At 41.5% G+C, this 24652-nt stretch overlaps 1 protein-coding gene across 2 annotated transcripts in view; it reads left to right on the top strand.

Moving 5' to 3' along the window:
• The first annotated feature begins 9089 nt into the window (after positions 1 to 9089).
• Positions 9090 to 24652, top strand: part of tfpia (tissue factor pathway inhibitor a) — a 49676-nt gene continuing 34113 nt past the window's right edge. The window contains exon 1 of one of the 2 annotated variants that reach the window (XM_014174531.3): positions 9090 to 9308. In XM_014174531.3, the coding sequence (XP_014030006.1) occupies positions 9221 to 9308 (88 nt within the window). In that variant the 5' untranslated portion in view covers positions 9090 to 9220. The remainder of the gene's footprint in view (positions 9309 to 24652) is intronic. The other variant, XM_014174532.3, reaches the window with a different exon arrangement.

The following is a 24652-nucleotide window of genomic DNA, read 5'->3' as shown; positions in this document are numbered from 1 at the left end:
ATAAGTCAGAAATTAGACATTACATTACTGATGTTCTTCAAATCAAGACGCATTTCTTTACCCTAAAATAATAATGCATTACTCCCAACCCTTATCTTGATACAGTAACCCATTTCACTACAAGAAAATAAGTTTTGTTCCCACCATTATGTCACTGTTGTGGCAAAGAACTGTTGGGCAACATGGAGACAAAAGATTTTGTGGCAACTTTTCTCAATTCTCAAGTTAAGTTGATGATAGATGGGCTAGCTGGCTACCAAAGTGAATGAAAACAGATCACTCAAAAATCTAACCTGACATGTTATAAAAGTTTACCTTTTCTGTTAGAGCTTGGAAGAAGATCCTTGATGGCTTCACTCTTGATCTAAGACGACCGTGAAGGTCTCCTTCCAAGGACAGTTGGAAGTTTGATACATCTGCTCAGCTCTCGGGGCTAGAGGCTAATTGAATATGGCCTGGCTGGCTGAGTGATATCAGTGAGCAGTATTAGGGAAGATACCACATAGTTCATAATGAATGATGGAATGGGATTCCTCTTCTGTTTCCAAGCAACAGCCGTCTGTGTTTTGCCTCAAGGTGAAAGGCTGCTCTTCCCAGTCGTATATATCCTGCTCTCTGTGTGTGCTGACAGTGAGCACAAATCCTAGGGAGGCCATTTCAAACACATCAGGAGAGGAACGGCCATGCAAAATAAATAATGAATTGCGCTAACCTTTATGGGAGCATAGCGGGGGTAGTGGTTTGGCGTTTTATTATTTGCAGTAACAGCACTGTGTTAGGTTAAAGAAGGCTTTTCCTCTCAAGCTCGGAGTAATAATGGTAGTGATACTCATCTGGGATGTCTTGGTAAATTGTTCCAGGTGATCATGGGTTCAGAAAGGGTATTCACATTAAAGGGCCAATCCGCAGTCGCTAAATCCATTTTTGGATGTTTAAATGTATGATATGTAGCCATCGATAATGGAAGAATATAACTTCATGAGCTTAGTTCAAGTGTCGTAGCCCATCAGAACCCCAAAATAGAAGCTTGTTTTACTCCAATTTTGGTAAACAAAGTAAATGTAAACAAAAACTGTACAGCCTCCATCCATAACTCTGTCTAGGAATTTGAAAGCTGAAGCCCTATCCTTCAGCTTTTTACCAAATCAGTGGCAGGGACTGCGCTTTTGTTATGTTTCAACTACAGATTTCCCCTTTAAAGCCACCAGCTCACAAAGATGTACTTTCTAGTGGCTTTTGGCTAATTTAAACTCATTCTATGAACGAGCTAAGGCCTAAGCACTGACACCTTGCCAGCATACATTGTCTTCAGCTTTCAGTCCCCCTTTTGACCTAAACTACAATCACCATCTAGACTATCATGACAGGCTACGTTTAGGTCATTTATCAACACAAAGAGCATAGAGAAATGCTTTTCATATCTGCTTCTTATTAGGGGAAACCTCAAGAGGCTACAGCTAATAGCCACTTTAAGCCCCATTGGAGCCAAATGGGTCATGGCGATTTGACGTCTCCATGTTTGAACAGGCTTTAATCTGAGCCCCTCAGAGGCTACAGAGGTCAGAGGTCACAGAGGCTACAGAGGCCACAGAGGGCTGTGGGTTTGAACAATGAGTTCTCCACTCTGCTCCATTCAAAGTATAGCCACAGGATGTTGGTACAATCCAGTGAGAACACGCATATACAAAATAAACATGATACATTTGATTATCATGTCGAATTGAAATTAGTTTTAACCGCTATCAGATTGTGGATATAAAAGTCCGCTACGATACTGTGTGGAACCAGTTGGCCAAACAGGAAAAATAGAGTAAGATATCATGGGGAAACTGGGACACAGGAAATACCATCCGAGCTTTGAATATGATTCCAACTGATTAACTTTATGTTTAACACACACACACACACACACGCACACACACACACACACACACACACACACACACACACACACACACACACACACACACACACACACACACACACACACACACACACACACACACACACACACACACACACACACACACACACACACACAACTGGACCACATTGGAATTCACCTCTTCACACTCACAAGCAGAAACTTAGGAGAGTGGGGTAAGGGGAGAGTGGGGTAAGTTGAGCCACCCTTGTTTCGAGGAAACCATACACAAAATGAATAATTTGACCAAATACGGGGGAAAAATTTCATGGAGTCCATGGAGGAAGAAACCACATGGAAAAAGTGGTAAGCAAGTTAGGTCCAAAAATAGATTTTCAAATGAATGTATTACTGTATGTTAGAGGTTTCATGATGCTTGTATCTTGATCAAAGTAGATAATTTAAAGATTGTTCTATACATCTATAAACTTCAATATGAGGTTCTAAACCTAGCATGAACGTGCATCCTTGTAGTTGCGTGGACTAATATAGTCAAAATGTTTGCCTTGGGATAAGTTGAGCCAAAGCTCATGGAATAAGTTGAGCCAATGGTTGAGCCTATGGCAAGTTGAGAAAATTGAAGTGTGTTCTTCCCAGGCCTAATGCAAGGCATTGTTACTCGGATATGAGGTAACAGCAGGACCTGGCCTATGTTAAAAGTACAAAATATTTGTTAGGTGTTAAGCCTGTGTTAAAATATGCTTAAAATGATTAATATACTGATCCAAGATGGTGTAGCAGTACAGACGTGGTTTGTCGTTCTCCCCTGTACATTTTGTATTTTTGTCTTTTTTTGTATATATTTCAATTTATTTTCAATCTCTTTTCCATTAATAAATTAAATATACCTTCCGGTAACCCGCCTCACACAATTTGATACGGATCCGCTATTTTTAGACCTTTTAGCCAGAACCTCCATCAGAAGCTAACCAGCAAATTAGCTACTAGCTATTTAGTCATTGTCAGCCACTGCTAGCGGCCTTTACCTTTGGCACAGACACCAGCCGCTTTTAGCCTGGATAACAATTACTCCTGATCATCACAGCTAGCTAGCTGCCACCGCGTGGCCCAGCCACGAAGCTAGCTATGAGCCAGGCTCACATCCCGGCCCGCTCAGTGATCACTTGGCTACACAGTTGATGCCTCCCAGACTCTTCCCCAACATGGCTAGAACTCCACTACTCCTCCGGATACTTGCCGTAAGCTCTGGACCTTTGCATCGGATCATCGCTGCTAGCTAGATGCTACTGAGTGGCTATAGTGGCTAACACCCCTGTCCTGAAGCTAGCACCAGTTAGCCGCGAGCCAGGCGCATCTCCCGGCTAGCAAACAAAATTACTACAAACACAATACCTCTTTCGCCAACTGGCCTGGACCCTTTGTCAACACAAAGCCCCGCCGTTCCACCACGACTGGTCTGCCGACGTAACTCCATCCTCTGTGCCCCCAAACGGCCTTTGCCGGACGTCATAGCAGGCGCTTCTACTAGCCCCGGCCTGCTAACTTTAAACGCCATGTCTCCTGCTTGCTGGGTAGTAATGATCACCCAGCAGTTTCCCTGTTTCATCTATTGCTGTTCACTGGACCCTATGATCACTTGACTACATAGCTGATGCCTGCTGGACTGTTCATTAATCACGGTACTCCATTTTGCTTATTTTTGTTTATCTGTCGGCCCCAGCTCCGAACTCAGGCCCTGTGTGTAGTTAACTGACCCTCTCTGCCCATTCATCGCCATTTTACCTGTTGTTGTTGTCTTAGCTGATTAGCTGTTGTCTTGCCCATTGTTGTCTTAGCTAGCTCTCCCAATCAACACCTGTGATTGCTTTATGCCTCGCTTTATGTCTCTCAAATGTCAATATGCCTTGTATATTGTTGTTTAGGAGAGTTATCATTGTTTTAGTTTACTGCGGAGACCCTAGTCCCACTCAACATGCCTCAGATACAACCTTTGTCCCACCTCCTACACATGCGGTGACCTCACCCAGCATAACTAGTACGTCCAGAGATGTAACCTCTCTTATCGTCACAAAATGCCTGGGTTTACCTCCACTGCACCTGCACCCCACCATGCCCCTGTCTGTACATTATGCCCTGAATCTATTCTACCATGCCCAGAAATCTGATCCTTTTATTCTCTGTCCCCAACGCTCTAGACAACCAGTTTTGCTAGCCTTTAGCCGTACCCTCATCCTACTCCTCCTCTGCTCCTCAGGTGATATGGAGGTTAACCCAGGCCCTGTGTGTCCCCAGGCACTCTCATTTGTTGACTTCTGTAACCAAAAAAGCCTTGGTTTCATGCATGTTAACATCAGAAGCCTCCTCCCTAAGTTTGTTTTACTCACTGCTTTAGCACACTCCGCACAACCCTGATGTCCTTACCGTGTCTGAATCCTGGCTTAGGAAGGCCACCAAAAATTTTGAGATTTCCATCCCCAACTACATTTTCAATCAAGATAGAACTGCCAAAGTCAGTTGCAGAGTTCTGTCATACTTTCCAGGTCTATGCCCAAACAGTTCGAGCTTCTAATTTAAAAAAATGTATCTTTCCAGAAATAAGTCTCTCACTGTTGCCGCCTGTTATAAACCCCCCTCAGCTCCTAGCTGTGCCCTGGACACCATATGTGAATTGATTGCCCCTCATCTATCTTCAGAGTTTGTTCTGTTAGGTGACCTAAACTGGGATATGCTTAACACCCCGGGAGTCCTGCAATCTAAGACAGATGCCCTCAATCTCACACAAATTATCAAGGACCCAGCAGGTAGAACCCTAAATCCGTAAACATGGGCACCCTCATAGATATTATCCTGACCAACTTGCCCTCCAAATACACCTCTGCTGTTTTCAATCAGGATCTCAGCAATCACTGCCTCATTGCCTGCATCAGCTATGGGTCCGTGGTGAAACGACCACCCCTCATCACTGTCAAACACACCCAAAAACACTTTTGCGAGCAGGCCTTTCTAATCGACCTGGCCCAGGTATCCTGGAAGGATATTGACCTCATCCCGTCAGTCGAGGATGCCTAGTCGTTCTTCAAGAGTAATTTCCTCACCATCATAAATAAGCATGCCCCTTTGAAAAAATGTATAACTAAGAACAGATATAGCCCTTGGTTCACTCCAGACTTGACTGCCCTAAAAAAAAGGTCAGCTTTTTAACATAGAAATTTGCATCCTGTAGCTCTAACTCCAAAACGTTTTGGGACACTGTAAAGTTCATGGAGAACAAGAGCACCTCCTCCCAGCTGCCCACTGCACTGAGGCTAGGTAACACTGTCACCACCACTGGCTCCAGGTCATCTATAAGTCTTTGCTAGGTAAAGCTCCGCCTTATCTCAGCTCACTGGTCACAATAACAACACCCACCCGTAGCACGCGTTCCAGCAGGTATTTCTTACTGGTCATCCCCAAAGCCTCTTTGGAACGCCTTTCCTTCCAGTACTCTGCTGCCAATGACTGGAACGAATTGCAAAAACCACTGAAGCTGGTGACTTACATTTCCCTCACTAACTTTAAACATTAGCTATCCGAGCTGCTAATCGATCGCTGCAGCTGAACATAGCCCATCCAATCTACCTACCTACCTACCTCATCCCCATATTGTTTATATTTACTTTTCTGCTCTTTTGCACACCAGTATTTCTACTTGCACATCATCATCTGCACATCTATCAGTCCAGTGTTAATCTGCTAAATTGTAATTACTTGCTACCATGGCCTATTTATTGCCTTACCTCCTCATGCCATTTGCACACACTCTATATAGACTTTACATTTACATTTTAGTCATTTAGCAGACGCTCTTATCCAGAGCGACTTACAGTAGTGAATGCATACATTTCATTTCATTTTTTCTGTGCTGGCCCCCCGTGGGAATCGAACCCACAACCCTGGCGTTGCGAACACCATGCGTTGCAAACACCATGCTCTACGCTACAGGGAAGACTTTCTTTTGTTCTACTGTATTATTGATTGTATGTTTGTTCATTCCATGTGTAACTCTGTGTTGTTGTTTGTGTCGCACTGCTTTGCTTTTTCTTGGCCAGTTCGCAGTTGTAAATGAGAACTTGTTCTCAACTAGCCTACCTGGTTAAATAAAGGTGAAATTAAAAATTAAAAATAAAAAACAGACAAAAAGGGATTGTGATTTTGTTGAATTGTGTTTGGAAAATAAAGATAGACATGGTTTTAAAAAGGTACTGGTAATATTTCATTCAGTACAGAAATGTGTAGGTTGCTTGGCTTAACTTACGCTGTTCAAGTTGCCCTATTTACCCCATACCCAGGCTAAGTTGTGCCAAGAGACCACTTTTTTTGGACAAGTTCTGGACAAGTTAAAAACTGTAATGTTTACATGAATTCTGATTACTTTCAGGGAGACAACACCCTGAAATATATGTATAGATATCTTTGTTAAAAATAACGCTATACAGTATTTCCCTTGACAGAGTGATGCTGAATGTAAAAAGGAATGGCTCAATTTACCCTACTTTCCCCTACCTGAGGATTTTCTGGACCAGGATAATACATCACTTCCATCAAGCATTACATGTTATACGTAATGCTTATACCATACAGGTAGATTTAAATGAAATTCCTCTAGATCTGACTCACAGTTAGGCTATCTCCTAAGAAGAATGCCAAGAGTGTGTAAAGCTGTCATCAAGGCAAAGGGTAGCTACTTTGAAGAATCTCAGATATAAAATATATCTGTTTAACACTTTGTTTTGGTTACTACACTGTTCCATATGTGTTATTTCATAGTTTTGATGTTTTCACTATAATCCTACAATGTAGAAAATAGTAGAAATAAAGAAAAACCCTTGAATGAGTAGGTGTGTCCAAACTTTTGACTGGCACTGTATAATAGAACGTTCCCTGGTGAATTGCATTATGTGTAAAAAAGTATTGAAACCCTTGTCGTTCTGTCCTGGCCAGACAGGTGGTGGTTGGTAGGTGCTGTCCCACAACAGACATGATGGAGCCTGGGTAAATTATTTAGCTGTAGACTTATTAATTTGCTCCAGTTTGTTATATTGTCAATATTGTAGGCTAAAGAAGTTTGGCCCCTATTTATTCTTCACTTGCAAATAAAAGCACTCACCTTAGGCAGAAATATGCTGTACCATCCTTGTATGCCTTCTCACTGAAATATCCCCTGTGAAGGCCTAGCTTACACAGGTATCAGCTACCATACAGTAATTTCATTGTTTGATCAGTTTAACATTGTGCAAGTGATCTAGACTGGTTGAGTACAGGCCTATAGTACATTGCATGTACATTGTACTGCAAAAATCTCTGAAGCTGGAGACTCATATCTCCCTCACTAGCTTTAAGTACCAGCTGTCAGAGCAGCTCACAGATCACTGCACCTGTACATAGCCAATCTGTAAACAGCCCATCTATCTACCTACCTCATCCCCATACTGTATTTATTTATTTATTTATTTATCTTGCTCCTTTGCACCCCAGTATCTCTACTTGCACATTCATCTTCTGCACATCTACCATTCCAGTGTTTAATTGCCTTATTGTAATTACTTCGCCACCATGGCCTATTTATTGCCTTAACTTACCTCATTTGCACTCACTGTATATAGACTTTTTGTTTTCTTTTGTTCTACTGTATTATTGACTATATGTTTGTTTATTCCATGTGTAACTCTGTGTTGTTGTATGTGTCGAACTGCTTTGCTTTATCTTGGCCAGGTCGCAGTTGCAAATGAGAACTTGTTCTCAACTAGCCTACCTGGTTAAATAAATATGAAATAAATAAAAATAAATACAAATGTTTTCCCTACAGCTTAATCCAAAGCCTACAACAATCCAATTTTCCAGATTGATCCCAGATTTTCAATACAAGCTAGGATTCTGCTTTTATCTGAAGTGTTCCCAAAGACCACCAGCCATGTACAAGTTCCCTGAATGAGATAGACACTTTGATGGAGTTTCTGGCAAAAACAGAACAAGTAATATGCTTCAGATGTGAGTATTTCATTGCAGTGGAATGAATAGTGGCAGATTAAGGTATAGAGAGTGCTGACAAGATGTGACCGGAGGGCATAGCTTGCCACTGTTCATCACATCCCATGTTATGGAGAGAGAAGTTCCTTTGGTTTCCAAATAGTTCCAAATATGAAAGGTGACAGCTGTACATTTGGAAGATCAACAATAATAATAACTTTACACGTATCAACAGGTTTTCTTTCTAATATATAATACCTGATTTTGGTAAACATTAGAAAAGAAAAGTGTTATAGAGAGAAGAATAATATGCAATAACCACTCATCATTACCATAACATAAAAACTCTAAATCACATTGAGGCATTTGTAGCTTACTTTCAATGCATTATTGCAATGTAATAGTGCTTATGTATGGTCACAGTAGCCTCCAGAATGTAATGAAGATATAGAATGTAATGAAGATTGAGCCTAGTTAAATACATTTTTAAATTGATTTAACTAGGCATGTCAGTTAAGAACAAATTCTTATTTATAATGACCACCTACCCTGGACCAATTGTGTGCCACCCTATGGGACTCCCAATCACGGCTGGATGTGATACAGCCTGGATTCAAACCAGGGTCTGTAGTGACACCTCTTGCACTGAGATGCAGTGCCTTAGACCGTTGCGCCACTCAGGAGCCCAATCTATTCATATTATTAGTGTAAGCTAATATTCATACACAAATTCAACACCCCACTATCATCCATAGTAGAAGGCTTAGGAGTGAATAATGAAAGTGATATATATATATATCTCTCTATATAGAGCTCTCTATATATTTAACCTTTAATTATCCAAATTAGTCTCCCAAGTGGCACAGTGGTCTAAGGCACTGCATCTCAGTGCAAGTGACATCACTATAGTCCCTGGTTCAAATCCAGGCTGTATCACATGTGGCTGTGATTGGGAGTCCCATTGGGTGGTGCACAATTGGTCCAGGGTAGGCTGTCAATGTAAATAAGAATTTGTTCTTAACTGACTTGCCTAGATAAATTAAAAATATGTAGTCTCATTGAGATAAAATCTAACTTTCAAGAGAGACCTGGTCAAACCAATAATGATAACGAAACTAGAAATAAAGTTATTTAGTATTCATTTCGAAAAATGTCACATGAACCGTTTTAAGAGTTTGTGTCCAGCTCACCATCAAGGAGAGTAAATATAGCCAGTCTAGTACTAACCGGAAGTGCGTGGGTGATCAGCTACCATCATCAGTCTCTTAAACAAAAGTTCATGAAGGTTTTACAGCAACTTTACTGTAGTCTACTTCTCCGACCGCTGACATGTCTGCAATGAATAGCTGGTGGATTCCATGCATTGTTTTACTTCATTCCGCTTATTTGGGATCTTGTGATTCAGACTCTGGAATAGGTAAGATAAGAATTCTTACTTGTTGATATATCGTTTTCTCCCTTGTATGTCCATGAGTTCGAGTTGGACTTTGCATTCAACGATCTACAGTTGTGTAAATTAGTTGTTTCAAGATGTATGTCTTTCAATATTTCCCCCGAATAGACTATTTTCCCCGAAGCCCGTGAGTAATTTGGATTTAGCAAATTCAAAATCAAATGATGGCGCTTGATATCCCAAAAATGGATAAACAGAAAACGGAGTTATGCCACTTTCACGCTACATTTCTCTCAGCTTTAGTTGGGTTATGTTGACACAAAACCTTACAAAAAAAGTATTGCAGTTTTGAAACTGCAGTAAAAGTGCAGTAACTGCAGTCGACTGTGGTATTTGGACGCAGTAATTGCAGAATTGAACTGCAGTTGAACTATACCGCACTGTAATTTCAGTAAAACTGCCGAATTATTGTAGTAAAAAAAAGGTGTTCTTTTGGACGAAGGATTTGCAGCATACTGACTGCACTTTAACTGCACTTATATTGCATTGTACTACAGTTAAACTGCACTCTGACTGCAATCTTTTTCGTAAGGGGCTTAACCATTGTTAATAGTTAATTATAGCCTAGTGTTTGTGCGCAGATGTGCTTGACGAACACGCGTAAAATTCCATACAATTCCATGTGGACAACTATTAAACGTCCCACTTAAAATTAGGCTATTATTATGTATTGTCATATTTTAATTGTGCCTGGTCAGTTGTCCATATATCCTGCCACTTGTTTAACTACATAGCCTAAGGACTAAGTCATTTGATTTCCCTTTTCCGTTTTCCAATGCTGTGCATTCTCCTTGACTTTTTAAAAGACATGGTAGGGAACCTCTTTCCAAGCTTTAGGCCATTTATCACATTGATCACCAACTGGGGTCATTTTGACCCCAAGAAGAAACTATTGGAAAAAGCAAAATATACATTTAATTATCATCAAAATATCATTAGACATGTCAACAATGTTATCTGGGGAAAAAATTACCAAAACAGACTGTTATTTTAGCTAAATTAGGAAACACTTAATTTGCTTATTCTGTAAAGCCCCCCCAAAATATCTTCCTTGATATAATGTGCAGTTTTTTTCCAAAGTTCAATTGACATAAGTACTAAAAAGCAGAGTTACCATCATTTGATTCAAGCATCATTTAGTTTTCCGAATTTGAAGTAAATATACATTTTGGCATATTTATGTGATTAAAAACCACAGGGCACAGCCAAGTCAGCATTAGCAACGCTGTTAATGAAACAATGGGAGTCGTATGGGCTATGGCAACATGCATCAAAAAGCATAAAACCAAATGGTATAGCACCCAACATATCATAACAAGTTCCACATATAGAATGTTGGAGGGTATCATAGGAATTCTATTTTGGGGGGAGGATACACAGCCATTCAGCATTATTTGTACAGAGGGTAGCTAGTTTCTATATTACAGTTCTACAAAGTATTAATTTGCCTGGCTACACATTTGCATTTACGTAATTTAGCAGATGCTCCTATCCAGAGCAACTTACAGTTGTAAGTGCATACATTTTCATACTAGCCCCCTTTGGGAATCAAACCCACAACGCTGGCGTTGCAAGCATCATGCTCTGCCAACTGAGCTACACGGGACTACCCAGAGTCCTAGTGCCGGCCAAACTCTACGCTACGCCCACAGACGTTAGTTCCTTCTTCGCAATGAGTCTGGATCTGAGTACCTCCCTGACAATTTATAGAATGCAAACACTTTCTAAATATTGTGATTGGTTCCATAAAACGATGGGTTGGACCAGAGCCAGAACACACATGCGCAAAGCCGCGTTTTGAAAATTAGTCATTGGCTTTGATACTTTGATTGGTTAGAGTTAATCCAATCACTGATGACTTTGTTTTGTACAACACCCCTCATTTTGACGTCACCACAACCGACTTCAACGATGGTCGTCTCAGACTGAAGAATGTATCGAACATAGAGCAGCAGTAAAATTCAGTTTGAGTCGTCAGGCAGTATTCATACCACTGACAGACTTTTATGAGCAGCTTTGACTGCAACTAAGAATATATCTAAGGTCATTTAAATTTTGTACACGGCCATACGTAGTTATAACCAATGCTAACGACAGGCGAGTACATGAGGTGCTCCATCTCTGCAGATGATCAGTCTATCTGGTCTAAATCACTGATACAGGTCCACCTCCACTTCAATGATGATATGTACAACTTAAAGCCCCCATGCAGTCTTTTTATTTGTATTTTTAAATCATCGCTTTATGCCTAACAAATCACTCTGTGTGTTTATTTAATGAAAAAAAGTTTTTTAAATTTATTTCCCTGAGCTTCTTTTGGCCATTGAAATGCTGTCTGATCATGTGGGCGTTAGGAAACTAATTTTACAAATTTTACTTACACAGCCCTGATAGAGCCCACCCCCTTACCCAGATGAATGGTCATTGATGTATTATAATCAGATCAGATTGTGACATCATGATCTGAGCCAAAAACTCCATCCCACATGAACAGGCAGAAATTCCAGGCAAAAGAGTAATAATTGCTTTTACACAAAAAGGGCGTTATCATAATTTTCACAAATTCAGGGCGTTATTTCGACCTGATAGTGTGGAAATATCAGGGGGAAAAATCAAGTTAACTGCACTGCCCCTTATATAATGACCCCAGAGAAACCTGGATTCAAATGAAGACTTTTTTAGATTTGCCCTAGAATAACTATTTTTCTGAGAATACACACCAATACGGCTCTATACAGTCTGGAAGAGTACGTACACCTCAGGCAAATACATTTAAACTCAGTTTTCACAATTCCTGACATTTAATCTGAGTAAAAATTCTCTGTCTTAGGTAAGTTAGGATCACCACTTTATTTTAAGAATGTGAAATGTTAGAATAATAGTAGAGAGATTTATTTCAGCTTTTATTTCTTTCATCACATTCCCAGTGGGTCAGAAGTTTACATACACTCAATTAGTATTTGGTAGCATTGCCTTTAAATTGTTTAACTTGGGTCAAATGTTTCGGGTAGCCTCCCACAAGCTTCCCACAATAAGTTGGGTGAATTTTGACCCATTCCTCCTGACAGAGCTGGTGTAACTGAGTCAGGTTTGTAGGCTTCCTTGCTCGCACACACTTTTTCAGTTCTGCCCACAGATTTTCTATAGGATTGAGGTCAGGGCTTTGTGATGGCAACTCCAATACCTTGACTTTGTTGTTCTTAAGCCATTTTGCCACATCTTTGGAAGTATGCTTGGGGTCATTGTCCATTTGGAAGACCCATTTGCGACCAAGCTTTAACTTCCTGACTGATGTCTTGAGATGTTGCGTCAATTTATCCACATAATTTTCCTACTTCATGATGCCATCTATTTTGTGAAGGGCACCAGTTCCTAGTGCAGCAAAGCACCCCCACAACACGATGCTGCCACCCCCGTGCTTTATGGTTGGGATGGTGTTCTTCGGCTTGCAAGCCTCCCCCTTTTTCCTCCAAACATAATAATGGTCATTATGGCCAAACAGTTCTATTTTTGTCTCATTAGACCAGAGAACATTTCTCCAAAAAGTACGATCTTTGTCCCCATGTGCAGTTGCAAACCGTAGTCTGGCTTTTTTTATGGTGGTTTTGGAGCAGTGGCTTCTTCCTTGCTGAGCGGCGTTTCAGGTTATGTCGATATAGGACTCGTTTTACTGTGGATATAGATGCTTTTGTACCTGTTTCCTCCAGCATCTTCACAAGGTCCTTTGCTGCTGTTCTGGGATTGATTTGCACTTTCCGCACCAAAGTACGTTCATCTCTAGGACACAGAACGCATCTCCTTCCTGAGCGTTATGTTGACTGCGTGGTCCCATGGTGTTTATACTTACGTACTATTGTTTGTACAGATGAATGTGGTACCTTCAGGCATTTGGAAATTGCTCCCAAGGATGAACCAGACTTGTGGAGGTCAAAAATTGCGGATTTCTTTTGATTTTCTCCATCATGTCAAGCAAAGAGGCACTGAGTTTGAAGGAGGCCTTGAAATATATCCACAGGTACACCTCCAATTGACTAAAATGATGTCAATTAGCCTATCAGAAGCTTTATCTAAAGCCATGACAACATTTTCTGAAATTTTCCAAGCTGTTTAAATGCACAATCAACTTAGTGTATGTAAACTTCTGACCTACTGGAATTGTGAAACAGTGAATTCTAAGTGAAACATCTGTCTGTAAACAATTGTTGGAAAAATGACGTGTCATGCACAAAGTAGATGTCTTAACCGACTTGCCAAAACTATAGTTTGTTAACAAGAAATTTGTGGAGTGGTTGAAAAACTAGTTTTAATGTCTCCAACCTAAGTGTATGTAAACTTCTGACTTCAACTGTATGTAGATTCAGAGCGTATCTGAGTTCTGTATTGAAGTACTATTAAGTATTTATACTATTGGCAAAATGGTATATGCACATAACGTAGGTAATTTTGGTTTTGTACGCAGTCGTACGATATGTGGTACAGAAAAGTACAATCTTGGGCATACATGGGGAGATATATCTCTGTAGATGATCTGTCTATCTGGTCCAAATTACTGATACAGGTCCCCATCCACCCTCTGGTGTTATGGATATCTTGTTATTATGTCTCCAGAGAAACCTAAATTCAAATAAAGGTCAGATTCATCAAATTACTATAGGCAGAACTGTTGTTGGCTGGGATCAAAACGACCCCAAAGGACTTGCATTTTAAAAAGTACACATTAATACATAAACACTAAACAATGATTTAGATTTGTTAAGAATAAGTTGATTGACAAATTCATGAAAAATCTGAAGAATTTAATAATCCACCTTTGGTCTGTGTTAAAAAATATGACCCTGGGGTCAAAATGACAAGTCTTAGCACCATGTATAACTCATGTCATGTTGGACACAGCTATTTGGGTGAACCCTTAGTCTCAATTCGATTCTTGCGGATGTGAAACATCATCTTTGGCATTTGGGCTAAAGTCCAGATGGCGCACAGTTCATACCCTGGTCAGAGCTGCAGCTGGGAGTTCCTTATGCCAGGTTGCAATAGTCTCAAAGGTTGTTAATAAGGTAGCGTGATGAGTAGGCTAATGTCAGGGACCAATTGGTGGACATTTCATATGGCTAGTGTTACAATATGACGCGTAAAAGGGATGGTACAAAATATACTGTAGGGCAAGCCTGGCCAGGTATCCTCGACGGCCTGTCATTGAGGTTCCTTAGAAGACATATCAAGTTCAATAGTCTGCAATAGAATTTAAATCCCCTCATATTAGTATTTTACTGGGATATAACTTGTTACTGTACTATTGCCATTTTATTTCCACTTTATTACTGTATGTGTTTTAATGTAAAGTGTGTTACCTTGAGTAATGCAAACATCACTAGGATATGGCCTACATCTGGGCCAAAGCTGTGATATGACTGCTTCAGATGTCGGATCTTAATTTGATCACCCTGTTGCAGGAGAACTTTACGAAAAATGTATAAACTCCTACAAAAATGTCCATTAATTATAATTCCACATAATAATTCCACATATCTTGTTGCTGTAGGATTATTTTCCTGCTGTAGCAAACTGGCTCAAATGAAGATCCTACATCTGTAAAATATGTATTGTTTAATCCAAACACTGAATTCAACCTTTTATGTACATTTAGACACTATACATTTTGTCTTTAACAAGTTTGTTGCCTTTTTGCATGTTTACATTTTTAGGGCACCTCACAGTGTACACACTCATTATTAACTTGTAATGATTTACACAAACACACATACACAACAAGCAATGGGTCTCTATATCACAACCATGACGTTGCTTGAGTGCCCATAAGCAGTGTTTGATTTCTGTACTATGCAAAACAGGTTATATCATTTGGAAGTACATTTGGAAGTACACTGAACAAAAATATAAACGCAACATGTAAAGCTGAAATAAAAGAACCCAGAAATGTTCCATACGCACAAAAAGCTTATTTCTCAAAAATGTGTTTACATCCCTGTTAGTGAGCATTTTATCCTTTGTAAAGATAATCCATCAACCTGACAGGTATGGCATATCAAGAAGCTGATTAAACAGCATGATGCTGGGGGACAATAAAAGGCCACTCTAAAATGTGCATTTTTTTCTTCACACAATGCCACAGATGTCTCAAGTTTTGAGGGAGCGTGCAATTTTTCATGCTGACTGCAGGAATGTCCACCTTAGCTGTTGCCAGAGAAATTAATGTTAATTTCTCTACCATAAACCGCCTCCAACATCATTTTAGAGAATTTGGCAGTACGTCCAATTGGCTTCACAACCGCAGACCACGTATAACCACGCCACCCCAGGACCTCCACATCCGGCTTCTTCACCTGCGTGATCATCAGAGGAGGGGAGGGGGGGGATTTCTGTCTGTAATAAAAACTCCTTCTGATTGGCTGGGTCTGGCTCCCCAGTGGGTTGGCCTGGCAATTCATGTGAAATCCATAGATTAGGGCCTAATGAATTCATTTAAGTTGACTAACTTCCTTATATGAACTGTAATTCAGCAAAATCTTTGAAATGGTTGCATGTTGCGTTGCTATTTTTTTCAGTATATTAGAGGAAAAACAGTAGAAGAATTCCCTGCCCTTTTACAAACACAACATTAGTATCAACTTTGAAATGGACTTCAATCTTAATGCCCCTCTAATCATCTGGTAGAGGTGAACAGCATAAACAGTCTCTCACTCATGAATTTGTGGGGAAATTTAATAAGCTGTTCACTCAGTGTTTGATATGGTCCTTTGTGCTAAAACCCCAGGTGATATGCAAAAGGAAATTGCTTAGCATGTGCCATTTTTAATTAGCTTTTAGCTTATATATTATGGAGTTTGACTTCAGGAAAGCTTACTGTAACTCTGTTTTAGTGTATTGTGAGTTTGTGAGGTAGGCTACAGTAGCTAGATCACCTGCTGAGATCTATAAAAGAGTGGCTTTGGGTTTGACCAGTGAACATGTGCAATGATTTCAACACTTAGTCAGTGTTCGGCCCTAAACGTTTTTATTGGGACAGTGTCCATTTAAATGACCATAAATCTCACCTGCAGGCAATTTAAAGGCCCAATGTAGCCATTTTTATATCAATATCATATAATTTCTGTGTAACAACCTTACTGTAATAGATTTAAATTAAAATGGGTAAAAATAGCTTTTTAGCAAAACACTTTCTCAAGCAAGAATTCAGCTAGGACTGTGTGAGTGGTCTAAGTGGGGAGGGGAAAACTGAAAACTAGCTGTTATTGGCAGAGGTTTGGAACTCTCTTTGTCATTGGTCTATTAACTCATTTACTGCATGGTACCTCATGGTGATGTCACCATGATAACCCAAACTCCTATGCAAACTGCTGATTAGAACATCCTGTGTATATTGTATTTTCAACCAACAACTATTAGGAAATTACACAGATCAAATTCGTTAATACTTTTACAGTTAGTTTCATCAGCTGTTGTACAATAGGATGTAAATCAGAGGAAAAACCGAATTTTGACTGCACTGGGCCGCTGCAGCATGCTCCTTGGGATTGTTCTGGCAAGGAGCCGTCTGGTACAAGCTTATAAGACCGCTTTAACTACAGCAATCAATATGCTGGCTTACTGTCCATTGAACATTTTATCTGTCTTCTCTGCCAGGCAGCTCTGAAAGCAGCATATCTGCATCCATCACATAAATGCAAGATGAACTGATCCTAACAGGGTTGTTATTGTCATAAACGTTTAAAAAGGTGTTTTCAAAATAGATTGGTGTTCGTAAAGGCACATTGAAATGTTAATGCAGCTGAACTTGGAGCTTGAACATTGAACATCGAGGCAATTGCATTACCTTCCCTCAAGATTTGAGAAAGATAATTGAACTAATATTTACTATGTTGTAATAGGGCGGGCAGAATACCATATTTTACTATATACCGATATTGATGCACGGACTGGTTTGAGTTTTTACTTTTTACATCAATGTTTGGTTTGTTAAATGTGATATGCAACTCCGGTGCGTATAATGTCAGTTTATATACACTGAACAAAAACAACATGTAAAGTGTTGGTCCCATGCGTGCTCAGCCCCCTCCTGTACTCCCTGTTCACCCATGACTGTTCACCCATGCAACAGCACCTCTTCAACCTCAGGAGGCTGAAGAAATGTATCTTAGCACCTAAAACCCTCATAAACGTTTACAGATGGACAATTGAGAGCATCCTGTTGGACTGTATCACCGCCTGGTACGGCAACTGCACCGCCCGCAACCACAGGGCTCTCCAGAGGGTGGTGCGGTCTGCCCAACGCATCACCGGGGGCAAACTACCTGCCCTCCAGGACACCTACAGCACCCGATGTCACAGGAAGTCCAAAAATATCATCAAGGACAACAACCACCTGAGCCACTGGCAAAAAAAACACAGACACTGGACAGAGGAACTCTGCCTAGAAGGCCAGCATCCCGGAGTCACCTCTTCACTGTTGACGTTGAGACTGGTGTTTTGTTTCCCCCTACATATATTCTCTCCATTCATCAGGAATTCGTTTATTTGTATTTTACCGCCTATTTCATGATATCCAATTGCAATCTTGTCTCATCACTGCAACTCCCCAATGGGCTTGGAAAAGGCAAAGGTGGCGTCATGCGTCCTCCGAAACATGACCTGCCTGACCACGCTACTTAACACCCGCCCTCTTAACCCGGAAGCCAGCCGCTCCAACGTGTCAGAGGAAACACAGTTCAACTGATAACCCCAGTCAGCCTGCAGGCACCCGGCCCACCACAAGGAGCTGCTAGAGCGTGATGAGCCAATTAAAGCCCCCCTGGACAAACCCTCCCCTAACCTGGATGACGCCGGGCCAATTGTGCACTACCCTATGGGACTCCTGGTCAAACAGGTGCAGTTAATACAGGTAATGAGTGGAGAACAGGAGGGCTTCTTAAAGAAAAACTAACAGGTCTGTGAGAGCCGGAATTCTTACTGGTTGGTAGGTGATCAAATACTTATGTCATGCAATAAAATGCAAATTAATTACTTAAAAATCATACAATGTGATTTTCTGGATTTTTGTTTTAGATTCCATCTCTCACAGTTGAAGTGTACCTATGATAAAAATTACAGACCTCGACATGCTTTGTAAGTAGGAAAACCTGCAAAATCGGCAGTGTATCAAATACTTGTTCTCCCCACTGTATGTGCAGACGATGATGTGCAAGTAGAGATACTAGGGTGCAAAAGAGCAAGAGGGTAAGTAATAATATGGGGATGAGGTAGTCGGGTGTGCTATTTACAGATTGGCTGTGTACAGGTGCAGTGATCGGTAAGCTGCTCTGACAGCTGATGCTTAAAGTAAGAGAGGGAGATATAAGACTCCAGCTTCAGAGATTTTTGCAGTTTGTTCCAGTCATTGGCAGCAGAGAACTGGAAGGAAAGGCAGCCAAAGGAAGTGTTGGCTTTGGGGATGACCAGTGCAATATCCCTGCTGGAGCGCATGCTACTGGTGGGTGTTGCTATGGTGACCAGTGAGCTGAGATAAGGCGGGGCTTTACCTAGCAAAGACTTATAGATGACCTGGAGCCAGTGCGTTTGGCGACGGATATGTAGTGAGGGCCAGCCAATGAGAGCATAGAGGTCGCAGTGGTGGCTAGTATATGGGGCTTTGGTGATAAAACGGATGGCACTGTGATAGACTACATCCAGTTTGCTCAGTAGACTGTTGGGGGCTATTTTGTAAATGACATCTCCAAAGTGAAGGATCGGTAGGATAGTCAGTTTTACGAGGGTATGTTTGGCGGCATGAGTGAAGGGGGCTTTGTTGCGAAATAGGAAGCCAAGTCTATATTTAATTTTGGATTGGAGATGCATAATGTGAGTCTGGAAGGAGAGTTTACAGTCTAACCAGACACCTAGGTATTTGTAGTTGTCCACATATTCTAGGTCAGAACCGTCCAGAGTAGTGATGCTAGTTGGGCGGGAGGGTGCAGGCAGCATGCACTTAGTTTTACAAGCATTTAAAAGCAGTTGGAGGCCACGGAAGGAGTGTTGTTTGGCGTATCAATGTAACAGGTTAAGTTTTCTGCTTTTGCAGACAGAATTATACAAACTGAGAAAAAAATCCGAATAGTAAACCAGGAAAGTGCAAGAACACGAGTCAAGGCTCTGGTACTATACGGAAAGTGACACCATTTCGCAGTTAAATCAATTGCACAAGAGATACAGTACCATAACATGACATAAATTAGCTTTATCTATATATTGGTCAAGTCTCCCATCTAAGAACCTTGTATGTTATTTACTTTCACTTTCTTTCAATTCCTATTCATGTCATAGCCACTTTGTGCATGCCAGTCAGAGTGAACAAATGAATACATATTCGGTGTAAAACATTGTCATAGCCTACATATTCAGCTTTAACTTCATCAGAGCGATACAAACACTCAGCTAGATGTTTACGTCTCTGCTGGAAAGAGACATTTATTCTCTTGGGATTCAGTTCAGTTGCACACATGAAGTGCAGTTTCACCACTCCCAGACAGGCTCTGGCACTGCATGGGGATACAGTGACAAACAGTGGAGCATGTGAGGAAATGTCTCTGCACTAATGCATGACACAGCGTTGAGATGACAAATGTACTTGGCTGGAGCCTCAGCCACAGGTTAATCCCAAAGTCCTGTCCACTGTCACTTGGAGAAATTGGTGTGCTTCAACTTGCGGTGCTATATCTGGAGAAGCAATGCCTCCTCCCTGCCCATTCCTTCCATCAGCCCCTGACTGGCTAGCTATCAGGCTTTCCCTCACCCACAATACAACGTTGGTCGGGCTAAAAAAGAGATACTGCGTCCCACTTTTCAAAACTCGAATTAAAAGTTTATATCTCATAGGGGCTTCCAATACTTTCCAGGTCATTATGAAACCATAGCCTTATAAACATCAATGGTGTCATTCAAAATAATTAAGACAAGGGTTTGTGCGTAGTGTAGGAGTTAAACATTGATAGAAATAGGATGCACCTTGGGCAAACTGAACAAAGGGCCAAATGACACATTTTATTGCAGTTGCCAGGAGTAGCAGACTGAATGATGTCACTTATTGCTTTGTGTTCAACCATCTAATACCCCAGTGTGTCATGCCTCTTCCTATGAGTCAGTACAGGCTGGTGCATGTCTGAGTTGATAGGGATATATGTTTCCTTGTTCTTAAACTGTTGGGGGGAGTATACAGTATGTGGGGTGTGTATGTAGGCTGATCAGGATTTCACCGAGCATCTGTGAGCGGATAGGATTACGGTGGTTCTTCCTGTCTGACTAACAGATGATTCAGTGCTGAGGTCAGGAAACAATGGTCTCTACATGATATGGGCTCCATCAGACATGTGGCTTGAGTTACCGGAAGACTTGGAAACAAAATGAAAACCCTAATGAAGTGGTTTAAGACGTACATGTTTGAGAACACTGTGTAGCTAGAAAGGTGGTCTGTGAGCTGGGTTTCCCCCCTCTCTTATCTCTATGAGGCCATATGTTTTCCTATGATTGGCCAGGATCTTCCACTGCACATTAGTGACCCATTTTGACCATTCAATACTTCAGCAGTTGTGTCAAAAGACACTATTACATACTGCCTCGAGCCTTTTCCCATACTTGTTCCCTACTTTCTTATTTTACTGTGACGTTCATGAAAAGCCAGTGATAATCTATGAAGGTGTGATGCAACCCCAACCTGGTTTGATTCAAATGCCTTGCCTAAATAGGCCTATATGAATTAATATGGTAGATTTTTCACAACCTCTTTAGAGTTTTCTGTTGTCAAAGTAATAATAATTTGGGCGGTGCTTTTATTTGTCCTGTTGCACACATGTACTAGTGCGTAATGGATATTTGTTTGTTTGTTTGTATATCCCAACTCCCCCTGAGACGACCGCAGGGAATGGGATCATGGCCAGGGTCACCATTGTCCAGCACCCTTGGAGCAATTTGGGTTAAGTGCCTTGCTCAAGGTCACAGTGACAGGTTTTCACCTTGTCGGCTCCGGGATTCGAACCAGCGACCTTTCTAGCCCAATACTCTAGCTGCAAAATGTCACCTTGACGTGCTGTATAAAATAACAGGCCACATGGTGAGAAGAGAACTCTCATGAAAACACCAGGTCTGATGTTCTCAAGATGCAGAGATAGAGAGAGATGCTGTATGTTCAGACACATGCCTGCTAAGCGTAGCCTACAGTACCTTTGATTAGATAACAGATCATAACTCTCACGTAACGATGTAAAGAGATGTCATAACAATATGTTGTGAAATGTTGTGCTAAGCTCTCATGCGGAACTGCTGAAACCCAAGAGTGTTCAAAAGGTGCGGAAAAGAGGCCTGGTTGGTCTGAGTCTACACTTGCCTTTCACAAGAGAGCTGAACAGAGTGAGCAATACTATGTAAAGTGCTTTTTTCCTTATAATGGGGTGGGAGTGGTAGAGGTTCCATGATTTTCTCCGTATTAGGGCAAGGGTTGGGAATTGTTAAAGGATTTGCAATAGAGCTTGTGATTGTTGAGATAATAATGTATGTTAGTGGCTTGGTGTAGTCAACCTTTAGTTTGAGACTGTTTCATAGGTTGTGTCGCTCGTCCTGCTTTTATACTTTATTTTCCTCCCCCACTCCCTTTAGTAATAATAATGGAAGGCCTGGCTATTCAGTAGTAGATCTGATTAAAGCTTCTCTCCTGATGCCAGAACACATTTAAAACCTACACCTTCAGAAAATTCTGGTCACACTTACTGCTCAATGCATTTGTCTCTCCCACCTCGCCCCTCGCATCCTAGAGTGCCATTGATGAGGAAACCATAGTCACAGAGAGGACACTGACATTCATTTGTTAGATTGTCTAGTCCTTGGGGAATAGTCTAATAGGAAAAACATACTGGAGGTCGTGATAAGGACTGTCTGTGTCTTTGACACAGAAAAGGAATCTAAATCTACCTTAAAGAAATACATAATTTTCCCCTGCTCAAACATGTCTTTCAATATTTATCAACGGAAAGGAATGGGTAGTGGGTAAGGCAAGGAAAGGAATGGGTAGTGGGTAAGGAAAGAAAATGGATGGGTAATGGGTAAGGATAGTGGAAGGGATGGGTAGTGGGTAGGGAAGGGATGGGTAGTGGGTAAGGATAGTGAAAGAGATGGGTAGTGGGTAAGGAAAGTGAAAGGATAGTGAAAGGGATGGGTAGTGGGTAAGGATAGTGAAAGGGATGGGTAGTGGGAAGGGATGCGTATTGGGTAAGGATAGGAAAGGGATGGGATGGGTAGTGGGAAGGGATGGGTATTGGGTAAGGATAGGAAAGGGATGGGTAGTGGGTACGGATAGGAAAGGGATGGGTAGTGGGTAGGGTGGGATGTGTTGTGTGTAAGGAAAGTGAAAGGGATGGGTAGTGTGTTCGGATAGTGAAAGGGGTGGGTAGGAAAGGGATGGGTAGTGTGTTCGGATAGTGAAAGGGGTGGGTAGGAAAGGGATGGGTAGTGGGTAAGGATAGTGAAAGGGGTGGGTAGGAAAGGGATGGGTAGTGGGTAAGGATAGTGAAAGGGGTGGGTAGGAAAGGGATGGGTAGTGGGTAAGGATAGTGAAAGGGATGGGTAGGAAAGGGATGGGTAGTGTGTTCGGATAGTGAAAGGGGTGGGTAGGAAAGGGATGGGTAGTGGGTAAGGATAGTGAAAGGGATGGGTAGTAGGTAAGGAAAGTGAAAGGGATTGGTATATTTATTTATTTATTTCACCTGTATTTAACCAGGTAGTCTAGCTGAGAACAGGTTCTCATTTACAACTGCGACCTGGCCAAGATAAAGCAAAGCAGTGCGACACAAACAACAACACAGAGTTACATATTTGAATAAACAAACATACAGTCAATAATACAATATAAAAAGTCTATATACAGCGTGTGCAAATGAGGTAGGACAAGGGAGGTAAGGCAATAAATAGGCCATAATGGCGAAATAATTACAATATAGAGTGATAGATGTGCAGAAGATGAGTGTGCAAGTAGAGATACTGGGGTGCAAAGGAGAAAAATAAATAAATAACAGTATGGGGATGGGGTAGTTGGATGGGCTATTTACAGATGGGCTATGTACAGGTGCAGTGATCTGTGAGCTGCTCTGACAGCTGGTGCTTAAAGCTAGTGAGGGAGATATGAGTCTCCAGCTTCAGTGATTTTTGCAGTTCGTTCCAGTCATTGACAGCAGAGAACTGGAAGGAAAGGCGGCCGAAGGAGGAATTGGCTTTGGGGTTGACCAGTAAAATATGCCTGCTGGAGCGCGTGCTACGGGTGGGTGCTGCTATGGTGACCAGTGAGCTGAGATAAGCATGAGTGAATGATGCTTTGTTGCGAAATAGGAAGCTGATTCTAGATTTAATTTTGGATTGGAGATGCTTAATGTGAGTCTGGAAGGAGAGTTACCAGTCTAACCAGACACCTAGGTATTTGTAGTTGTCCACATATTCTAAATCAGAACTGTCCAGAGTAGTGATGCTGGGCAGGTGTGGGCGGCGATCGGTTGAAGAGCATGCATTTAGTTTTACTTGCATTTAAGAGCAGTTGGAGGCCATTGAAGCTTGTCTGGAGGTTAGTTAACACAGTGTCCAAAGAAGGGCCAGATGTATACAGAATGGTGTCGTCTGCGTAGAGGTGGATCAGAGGATCACCAGCAGCAAGATGTGTTGATGTATCATTGATGTATACAGAGAAAAAAGTGTCTGCCCGAGGATAGAACCCTGTGGCACCCCCATAGAGACTGCCAGAGGTCCGGACAACAGGCCCTCCGATTTGACACACTGAACTCTGTCTGAGAAGTAGTCATTTGAGGAACCAAAGCTGTTGAGTCTGCCGATAAGAATGTGGTGATTGACAGAGTCGAAAGCCTTGGCTAGGTCGATGAATACAGCTGCACAGTATTGTCTATTATCGATGGCGGTTATGATATCGTTTAGGACCTTGAGCGTGGCTGAGGTGCACCCATGACCAACTCAGAAACCAGATTGCATAGCGGAGAAGGTACGGTGGGATTCTAAATGGTTGGTGATCTGTTTGTTAACTTGGCTTTCAAAGACCTTAGAAAGGCAGGGTAGGAGAGATATAGGTCTGTAGCAGTTTGGGTCTAGAGTGTCTCCCCTTTGAAGAGGGGGATGACCGCAGCAACTTTCCAATCTTTGGGGATCTCAGACGATATGAAAGAGAGGTTGAAAAGGCTATTAATAGGGTTTGCAACAATTTCGGAGGATAATTTTAGAAAGAGAGGGTCCAGATTGTCTAGCCTGGTAGTGGGTAAGGATAGTGAAAG

This window comes from Salmo salar, chromosome 25, assembly GCF_965601325.2.
Source record: "Salmo salar chromosome 25, fSalSal1, whole genome shotgun sequence".
NCBI classification, from domain to species: domain Eukaryota; kingdom Metazoa; phylum Chordata; class Actinopteri; order Salmoniformes; family Salmonidae; genus Salmo; species Salmo salar.
The sequence above is the reverse complement of the archived record's forward strand: the minus strand, read 5'-3'. Positions and strand labels throughout refer to the sequence as shown.